The following is a 10770-nucleotide window of genomic DNA, read 5'->3' on the forward strand; positions in this document are numbered from 1 at the left end:
GTATTATTAAATAAAATAATGCCAAGTTCACGAAGCCCCCTGATGGTGCGATCGCCTTTTTTGCCTAATGGTAAGTCCACCCCTCCTAAAACACAGACCATATTGTTTTACATCGATTGGAGTCAATGCAATGAGAGTTGTGTCTCCCATTGACTGCCTTGCTCAGTGGCAGAATGACAGATTTGTACCTTGTCATCTCAGGGATTCGATCCAGCAATCTTCCAGTTATTGGCCCAATGCTCTTACCACTAGGCTACCTGCCACCCCTACACTCTTACCACTAGGCTACCTGCCACCCCTACACTCTTACCACTAGGCTACCTGCCACCCCTACACTCTTACCACTAGGCTACCTGCCACCCCTACACTCTTACCACTAGGCTACCTGCCACCCCTACACTCTTACCACTAGGCTACCTGCCACCCCATCCAAAAAATAGTTTAATGTGCAAATGTTCTGAACAAAAATATAAACGCAACATGTAAACATGTTTCATCAGCTGAAATAAAATAACATACATTTTCCATACTCATAAAAACATATTTCTCTCAAATTTTGTGAACAAATTTGTTTACATCCCTGTTAATCAGCATTTCTCCTTTGCCAGGATAATCCACCCACCGCACAGGTGTGGCATATCAAGAGGCTGATTAAACAGCATGATCATTACACAAGTGAACCTTTTAGAGACATTTTAGAGAATTTGGAAGTACGTCCAACCGGCCTCACAAACGCAGACGATGTGTAACCAACACATCCAACTTCTTCACCTGAGGGATCGTCTGAGACCAGCCACACAGACAGCTGACGAAACCGAGGAGTATTTCTGTATATAATAAAGTTCTTTTGTGGGGAAAAACGAATTCTTATTGGCTGGGCCTGGCTCCCCAGTGGGTGGGCCTGGCTCCCAAGTAAGTGGGCCTATGCCCTCCCAGGCCCACCCATGGTTGTGCCCCTGACTAGTCATGTGAAATCCATAGATTAGGGCAGGGGTGGCACTTTGGTTTTAGAAGTGGGGAACATTTTACATTTTTTATTATCCAGTAGGATAAACACTCCAAACAGCCTACCCGGACGCTCGGAGATGTCTGCATGGTCCTAAAGCACACCGTTGCCTCGTTTTGTATCACATTAGCATGATAAAACTGGCGGGGACAAAAATGCAATTTCAGAATTTGGAAAAAAAGTTGCGCCCCTGGATTAGGGCCTAATGAATGCATTTCAATTAACTAATTTCCTTATATGAACTGTAACTCAGTAAAATTGTTGAAAATGTTGCATTTTTGTTCAGTAGATGTTTTGGCAAAACTTCTTTGAAAAATCTCAGGTTTATAAATTAGGGACTAGGCACAACAAACAGGCCTATATGTTCAAGTAATAGTCCACGGACCTCCCATTACACCTGTCTTCACAACACGGAAGTATTGAATGGCTTCATCTCAGGGGCCTGTTGCACAAAACTAGGATAAGGGATTAAGCCAGGATATCTTGGTGATCCTGGCTCAATTGATCCGTAATCCGGTTGCACTAAAGATGGATAGGGGGCAGGAGGATATGTTATGGTATAAATTACCATGGAGATTTATTCTGTGGAGCTAGCCTGCTCCAGACCAGGCTAAATTCCAGGATCTATTTAATCTCATCCCTAATGTCAGTCAGCAGTCACCACAAATGGAAACCAATAGTTATTTCACTGCTCACTATACATTGTTATCACATATAACTAGACCCACTGTCATTATTTAAACGTTTGTGATCATTAATTTCAATGATTTTGGATAAAAAATAATTTTTAGATGATGTTGCTATCATTAGATAATTTAGTTTCCCATAGACTATAAGGCTATATATAAAATGATAGAATATTAGGGCCACAGAGGGGAAAAAAACACAAGTAATAATATTGTAACCAGTTGTTTTAAAGGAGGACAGTTGTTAAAATGACAGATGTGGGGCATTTCGTGAAATTGTACTTCAGTATGGTTTCATAAACAAAGACATGCTGATGTGCCAGAATATTAAGTATCACATTGTCATAAGTATCAAAACAATATGTAGCTTTTCTGCAGAAAGAACCAGCCTCATAAATTTATGACTTTATCCTTTTTCTTCAGTGTGGCCCTAGTACTCTGTCATATAAACAAATACACATTCCATATGAATATAAAAACACAATGTGTAACATTATGTTCCTTTATTGAATAAGGACAAAACAAAGCAGGTAAACCATCAGCTCCTTTCGAAACTGAAGTCACAGTGACTCTACAAGATGGAAAGCACAGAATCCAAGCATATTATACAAAATGATACATACACATTCAAAGGTCTGTATATAACAAACCCTGCATGTCTGCACACTAAAATAAATGCAGGACAAATCCATACACATCAACTGAACAGACAAATGAATGGATGCAGTAGCCTCCCTGCAGCCTTGTATTACACACAGTATACCGCACAAACATCATAAGAGGCCAAATTCGTAAAAAAACGAACCCAAAAAAAAAAACAAATTCCTCTGCCACCGCAGGACATATTTAACCAAAATTGAAAGCACACATACTAACTAAAATAATTCAACACATATTGGTCCCTCAGCAGCCGACCACTGTCGTCATCAGGGAAGATTGCCGGATTGTCCCAGTCCATGGCTGGTGGCACTCTGGGGGCCCTCTCCTTCCTCAGGCAGGCCACATTGTGGAGGACAGCACAAGCCACAGTAATATCACATGCCCTAACAGGGCTGACCCTTAATTTGTGAAGGCAGTAAAAGCGTGCCTTCAGGAGGCCAAAGGTCATTTCAACTCTGGCCCTGGTCCTGGCATGGGCATGGTTGTAGGCCTGCTGTGCTTCCTGGGGGTCTGTGAAAGGTGTCAGGAGAAAAGGCTGGCAGCCACCTGTCAACACAAAATCATTACTACCTCATAAACACAGTGATATTCTTGACACAGCCATGATGGTTATAAATAGGGGTTGTGTGGCTTACCTTGCGATAGGCACTGATAGATTTCAGAGGCCCGAAAGATTCTGGAGTCATGGACTGAGCCAGGCCATTTTGCCACAACATTGCTGATCACACAGTCAGCATTGCAGACCATCTGAAATCATAAGATGAGGAATATTACACCAATCAATGCACATCACTGGCAATGCAGAGTGTTCGTCAATGGACAATATCAAAAAGTTATGTTCACCTGTACATTAATGCTGTGAAAGGATTTCCTATTCACAAAATCGGCCTCATGGGCACCTGAGGGGGCTTTTATCCTTATGTGTGTGCAGTCCACTGCACCAATGACATTGGGGAAACCTGTCACACAAAGTAATGAGTATCCTACTATGTGTTAACAGTTGTCCTGTAATTTGTAGATCCTCTTACCTGCAATCCTATAGAACTCCTCTTTGATGTCACAGAGTCTTCTGTGGCCAGGGAAGGAGATGAAGACATCTGCTAATGCTTTGATAGCCAGACACACACTCCTTATTGTGCGGCAAATTGTGGCCTTGTTCAGCTGTTCTGCATCCCCCACTGAGTACAGGAAGGCTCCACTAGCAAAAAAGCGCAAGGCCACACAAACCATTTGCTCCACACTCAGTGCATGGCTCCGTGCAGTGCGGTGCTTAATCCTGGGACCCAGTAGTCTGCATTGATACCTGATGCCATCTGCAGAAAACCTGTATCTTTCATATAGATGGTCATCAGGGAAGGCCAGTGGGTCCAACCGGTCCCTGAAGACCCTTTCTCGCCTGAAGGCTCTCCTCAGCACAAGTGCTTCTTCATCCACCACATCTCGCACGAATGGGCATGCCATAGTCAGAGCAGAAAGGAACACACAATTTTGGGCCTTCATATAGGCTAGTGGCCACACCTGGTGCTGGGGGGGTGGGCAAAAGAGGGCGATGCCTTATAACGATGACTTGGTTGTACTGATTGCTGGGAAAATTAAAAAAAACTTAGAAAGATGCCACCGTCCTGTGTGCTCACAATAAGAGCTCATATGTCATGGCTCACTTGACTTTACGAGAATATACCTAATTTTTATTTTGAGCTGTGTCATCTTCTTGGAGCTGGGGGAGGAAAGAAAAATAATGATTAATACATTTGTGTTACAGTTAGCATACAGTGTACATTGAAGGCATATCTCACCTCCCTCTCAAGTTTTTTTATTTCAAGGTCCAGTTTCCTAATTGTCCTCTTTTTTATTTCGGACTCCAGTGCAAGATTTTCCATCTTTTTCTTCTTGTACTGAATGTCTATGTCTGCCAGTTCTATTTGGCGCCGGAGGTGGTTGCCATACAACTTTCTGATAGCTTGTGAGCTCTGTGAACACAATACAATTAGCGCAGCTGGAATTTGGCAGGATGTGGTGTCCTTTTATTAATACGCACTATGTTGCCAGGCTGGTTTTCCCACTGTATAGCATCTGGGTCCTGTAAAAGAAATTCGATTTTTTGATTTTGATGAGGACTCCTCACCATTGTAGAGTAAATAGTACTTTCACAGTCTTAACATGATACCTCATGCCTTCTGGAATCCAGAGAGATGGTCTCCTCCTCATCATCGTCTCCATCATGTGCTGTTGCTGCTGCACTGGGGCCTTCACCCTATCACATTTAATCGGATTCATATTGAAGCTAGTAGACAAGACATGCCAGGCCTACAGTATGCCTTTGATGGAGTACTCACTGGATCAGCATCGTCTGGTGCTTGTGCTGGTGGCTCTAACAGGAACACAGTGCTGCCAGACACTGCAAGGCAATAGGTAAACCAAAGTCAGACAGTCCAAATTGATTCAATATGAATGTGGTTGTATCCCATGTAGAGATGGAAGGACATACCTTGAATGAAGCGGGTGTCATCTTGGGAGGAACCTATGCTCGTCTCTTTCCCCCCAGGGATCCCCTCTAAGACGGGCCTGTCTTTATTTAGCTCCAAGGCCATGTCCTCTGCTGGGGTAAGGTCAGCCTTTGGTGACCCACCACCCGTGCCTTGTCTGTGGGTATTCTTTTTCACTGCTAAAACAGTACAGACAATGTGTGAGCAGGCACCTTCTGGGTACAATATATGCTTGTGCTTTGTTAAATATTAGTCAGGGACCATACCATTCTGCAGAATGTTCTTGTATTTGATTTTGACCTGCTGCCATGTCCGTTTTGGCCCGTTCATGTTTAATCTACACACACACACACACACACACACACACACACACATTTAATGGAGTCACACTGCAAAAAATTACTTGGTATTTTTGTCTTGTTTTCAGTAAAAATATCAAAAAATGTATCATAGCTTTATACAGTGTGATGGAGTTACTTTACACAATTTCACTCATATCTGCAGTGCATTTCAATTAAAAATTTAACCGTTTCATAATTACAGTACAACTGCATTTTTGGAGATGTGAATTAAATATTTGAATTGTAATTGTGATGTTTCAGCGGAGCGGTGACTGTGTAATTGTGCACTACTTACGCATTCAGGCGGTCTGCAATACTTTGCCACGCTTTTTCTCTTTGCTTTATCACTGTGGCGGTGTTGCCTTTCTTCTTAATTATATCTTTTACCTCCTCGTATGCCTCCATGAGGATTTGTGCTTCCGACGGGGAAAAGTACGCGGCTCTAGTTGCCATGGTAAATCAGTTAATCTGTGATCTGTGGCGGGGTCTATTTGAGTGAGCCGTGAGCGCGCACCTATCCAGGATTGGTTTCACCTGGCTTAATGAATCCGTGTCTGCTCATCCTGGCTTGGTCTTTGTGCAACCAATTAAGCCTGGACGCACATGTTTTGGCTTCATTGAGCTCAGCTGAGTCATTTATCCCGGATGTCTTAATTCTACTTTTGTGCAACAGGCCCAGGAGAGGAAGTGTTTGAGTTAGAATTAAGCAGTGTCGAGTAAATCTGGTGAAGACGAATGTTCTGAATGGACAACAGTAAAATCAAAAACTGGAACAAAAAGGATATTGTCGAAAATTTGAGTGGAGGATACGTGTGTAAATGATAATGAGTCGCTTCTTGTTGGGATGCGGTTGTTGAGTAAGGACAAAGGTGTTCTAATTCTCATTGGTCTAACGTTATCTGTGGTAAGGATGCATATGTGGGAAACCGTTTGAAGTGTCAAATGGTGAAGTATGCGCTTGGAAAAGTGGAGTCTGTCAGTGACCAATAGTGGTTTTATTTTGATTAATTGTATTTCTGACAAGCAGAGGAAGATAGCAGTGGGCCTCAAAAGAATCCGGACAACGGAAGTTTTACGTTTTGAACATCGGAGTAGAGCCCTCGTCAAAGGAGTCATCTCAGGAGTGACGATGGATGTTCAGGTTGAATACCTGAAGATAATTCCTGGTGTGGTTTGTTGCATCCTAAGATGCTGGGATCTTTTACTGAAAACTCCAAAGCGTACTTATAATAAACGGAACAGATTTATTTAATGTTCACCTTAACACATTACAGTCAACTACTCTCTACAGTGTCTTCAGCCCAACTCTCCAATACAGTGGCTTGCTTAAGTATTCACCCCCGTTGGCATTTTTCCTATTTTGTTGCCTTACAACCTGGAATTAAAATGGATTTTGGGGGGGGGGGTCGTATCATTTGATTTACACAACTTTGAAGATGCAAAATATTTTTTATCGTGAAACAAACAAGAAATAAGACAAAAAAACAGGTTGACCCCTATTCACCCCCCACAAAGTCAATACTTTGTAGAGCCACCTTTTGCAGCAATTACAGCTGCACGTCTCTTGGGGTATGTCTCTATAAGCTTGGTACATCTCGCCACTGAGATTTTTGCTCATTCTTCAAGGCAAAACTGCTCCAGCTCCTTCAAGTTGGATGGGTTCCGCTCATACCACAGATTCTCAATTGGATTGTGGTCTGGGCTTTAACTAGGCCATTCCAAGACATTTAAATTTTCCCCTTAAACCACTCGAGTGTTGCTTTAGCAGTATGCTTAGGGTCATTGTCCTGCTGGAAGGTGAACCTCCGTCCAAGTCTCAAATCTCTGGAAGATTTGAGGTTTCCCTCAAGAATTTCCCTGTATTTAGCTCCATGCATCATTCCTTCAAATCTGACCCGTTTCCCAGTCCCGGGCGATGAAAAATATGGATGGTGTTGGGGTGAGGAGAGGTGTTGGGTTTGCACCAGACATAGCGTTTTCCTTGATTGCCAAAAAGCTCCATTTTAGTCTCAGCTCCCACATGCCTTTTGGAGAACACCAAACATGTTTGCTTTTTTTTGGGCCACTCTTCTGTAAAGCCCAGCTCTGTGGAGTGTACAGCTTGAAGTGGTCCTATGGACAGATACTCCAATCACCGCTGTGGAGCTTTGCAGCTCCTTCAGGGTTATCTTTGGTCTCTTGGTTGCTTCTCTGATTAATGCCCTCCTTGCCTGGTCCATGAGTTTTGGTGGGCGGCCCTCTCTTGGCAGGTTTGTTGTGGTGCCATATTCTTTCAAGTTTTTAATAATGGATTTAATGGTGCTCTGTGGAGTGTACAGCTTGAAGTGGTCCTATGGACAGATACTCCTGAGGCTGAGAATATTCCCCAGAGTGTATCTACCGTGGCTGTAGGTGAAGTATTACTCATACACTTTACTTCTGGCCAGCGTGAGTATGCACCCGTAACTACTAAGAACTGGTGCTTTCCCTATTGAGCAAAATCTAAACTCAGCAAAAAAAGAAACGTCCCTTTTTCAGGAGCCTGTCTTTCAAAGATAATTCATAAAAATCCAAATAACTTCACAGATCTTCATTGTAAAGGGTTTAAACACTGTTTCCCATGCTTGTTCAATGAACCACAAACAATTAATGAACATGCACCTGTGGAACGGTCGTTAAGACACGAACAGCTTACAGACAGTAGGCAATTAATGTCACAGGTATGAAAACGTAGGGCACTAAAGAGTCCTTTCTACTGACTCTGGAAAAACACCAAAAGAAAGATTTCCAGGGCCCCTGCTCATCTGCATGAACGTGCCTTAGGCATGCTGCAAGGAGGCACGAGGACTGCAGATGTGGCCAGGGCAAGAAATTGCAATGTCCGTACTGTGAGACGTCTAAGACAGCGCTACAGGGAGACAGGACAGACAGCTGATCGTCCTCGCAGTGGCAGGCCACGTGTAACAACACCTGCACAGGATCGGTACATCCGAACATTACACCTGCGGAACAGGTACAGGATGGCAACAACAACTGCCCGAGTTACACCAGGAACACACAATCCGTCCATCAGTGCTCAGAGTGTCCGCAATAGGCTGAGAGAGGCGGGACTGAGGGCTTGTAGGCCTGTTGTGAGGCAGGTCCTCACCAGACATCACCGGCAACAACGTCGCCTATGGGCACAAACCCACCTTCGCGGGACCAGACAGGACTAGCAAAATGTGCTCTTCACTGACAAGTCGCGGTTTTGTCTCACCAGCAGGTGATGGTCAGAATCTCGTTTATCGTCGAAGGAATGAGCGTTACACCGAGGCCTGTACTCTGGAGCGGGATCGATTGGAGGTGGGGTCCATCATGGTCTGGGGCAGTGTGTTACAGCATCATCGGACTGAGCTTGTTGTCATTGCAGGCAATCTCAACGCTGTGCGTTACAGGGAAGACATCCTTGTCCCTCATGTGGTACCCTTCCTGCAGGCTCATCCTGACATGACCCTCCAGTATGGCAATGCCACCAGCCATACTGCTCGTTCTGTGTGTGATTTCCTGCTAGACAGGAATGTCAGTGTTCTGCCATGGCCAGCGATGAGCCCGGATCTCAATCCCATTGAGCACGTCTGGGACCTGTTGGATCGGAGGGTGAGGGCTATGTCCCTGGCTATGTCCTTAGCTAAAATGGGGAGTACATCTAAAAATCACACTTGATAGTTTGGATTGCTGGCGCTGTCTTGCCCACTCTGGCACAGTAAGTGGCGGTAACGTAATGCACCAACAACGTTGGATGCCATCCACCGAAAACCCCCACCGAAGGAGGCTGCTAGCTGGGCGACACCGGTACACAGTGTCCTTCGAACCCGCATTCTGAGCGCTGCTTTCCCGCAAACCCTGTCCTAGCTAGCTATCAGCCTCAATGGAAACCCAGTCCTAGCTAGCTAGCAGCCACAATGGAGAAACCCTTTCCTAGCTAGCAGCCAGAATGGAGAAAGCCTTTCCTAGCTAGCTAGCAGCCACAATGGGAAACCCTGTCCCAGCTAGCTAGCAGCTCAATGGCAGTAGTAAGTGACGCGTGGTGGGTGTGGTATGTAGTAAAATTGTTCTGCAGATAGACCCTTCTCGTCTCCCTTAGGATAGGTTCTGCTCCCATGACTCCTGCCTGTCCAATGGCTCAGTTGAAGATGAAGTGGCATGATACCCAGCAGCTCTCATCTTCATATTCTGTCTTCTTCCACTGAGCTTTCACTTGTTGCACTTGTGTTGATTAGCTGGCTGAATCTATTTTCTTCTAGACAGTAGGCGAGTCATATGAGTTGAGCGTATCCTAACAAGACATAAAAATTCACAACCTCACATTTTATTTGTCACATGCTTCGTAAACAACAGTTGTAGACTAACAGTGAAATGCTTACGGGCCCTTTCCAACAATGCAGATAATAAATTTTTTAAACCTTTGTTCTTAACTGACTTGCCTAGTTAAACAAATTCTTATTCACAATGACTGCCTAGGAACAGTGGGTTAACTGCCTTGTTCAGATGTAGAACGACAGATGAAGGGCCCGGGCTCAAGAGCTGGTGGCCCTGGTCCCCACCTGCTGGGTGATGGGCCTACAGGAGAGGTTTCCGTTGTGCCCGTTCAGAGAGCGCCAGTGAGCCTGAGATTCGCACCTACGTGTAGCGCTCCCTGGTGAAGCTGCCTCCTGGCTGGACCTGTGTGTGCATCCAGAGCTTGAGGAAAAGCAAGCTGAGCTACAGGCTGGCAAGAGACCCAGGCTGCCAACTAGTCTCCCAGGATTCTTTCATGAAGACCATGCAGGGAGTATCACAACGTAATTTCAGGTATCGATCCAGTTAATTGTGTAATTTTTTGGGGGGGGGTTAACTTTAATTGCGAAATAATGCATTATACAGTATTTTAAGCACTTACATATAAGTAGTTAAAATGTGAAACTCCTACTAAATGAATTGTAAAATTTTGGCCTGAAAATGTAATGCATTTATGAATGTGTGACAAATCATGGTTGAGAATAGCTACGGTTTGGTCCGGTTTGGTCCTTTCACAGAAACCTGTGGGGCGACCGCATTATCTACCAAGGGAATTCTCTTCGATTATAATCACAGCCGTATATATTCCCGCCCAAGCAGACACATCAATGGCCCTGAACGAACTTCATTTGACTCTATGTAAACTGGAAACCACATATCCTGAGACTGCATTCATTGTAGCTGGGGATTTTAACAAGGCTAATCTGAAAACAAGACTCCCTAAATTCTATCAGCATATCGATTGCGCAACCAGGGCTGGTAAAACCCTGGATCATTGTTATTCTAACTTCCGCGATGCATATAAGGCCCTCCCCCGCTCTCCTTTCGGAAAAGCTGACCAGGACTCCATTTTGTTGCTTCCAGCCTACAGACAGAAACTAAAACAAGTAGCTCCCGCGCTCAGGTCTGTTCAATGCTGGTCTGACCAATCTGATTCCACGCGTCAAGACTGCTTCGATCACGTGGATTGGGATATGTTCCGCATTGCGTCCAACAACAACATTGACGAATACGCTGATTCGGTGAGCGAGTTCATTAGAAAGTGCATTGGCGATGTCGTACCCACAACAACTATT

The 10770-nt window shown here is 44.5% G+C and overlaps 1 protein-coding gene and 1 long non-coding RNA gene across 2 annotated transcripts; both read right to left on the bottom strand.

Annotated features, from left to right (window-relative positions):
* Positions 1-1447: 1447 nt before the first annotated feature.
* On the bottom strand, positions 1448-3304 carry LOC129822646 (putative nuclease HARBI1). The gene is made up of 3 exons (XM_055881008.1): positions 3196-3304; positions 2988-3099; positions 1448-2898 (listed from the first exon to the last, which is right to left on the bottom strand). The coding sequence occupies exons 2-3, from the start codon at positions 3097-3099 to the stop codon at positions 2564-2566; spliced, it is 447 nt and encodes a 148-aa protein (XP_055736983.1). The 5' UTR covers positions 3196-3304; the 3' UTR covers positions 1448-2563.
* Positions 3305-3408: 104 nt separating this feature from the next.
* On the bottom strand, positions 3409-7520 carry LOC129822191 (uncharacterized). The gene is made up of 4 exons (XR_008754461.1): positions 5105-7520; positions 4841-5017; positions 4689-4750; positions 3409-4606 (listed from the first exon to the last, which is right to left on the bottom strand). It is a non-coding gene; the product is annotated as an uncharacterized LOC129822191 (long non-coding RNA).
* Positions 7521-10770: the final 3250 nt, after the last annotated feature.

Source organism: Salvelinus fontinalis, chromosome 24 (assembly GCF_029448725.1).
Source record: "Salvelinus fontinalis isolate EN_2023a chromosome 24, ASM2944872v1, whole genome shotgun sequence".
Classification (NCBI taxonomy): Eukaryota; Metazoa; Chordata; class Actinopteri; order Salmoniformes; family Salmonidae; genus Salvelinus; species Salvelinus fontinalis.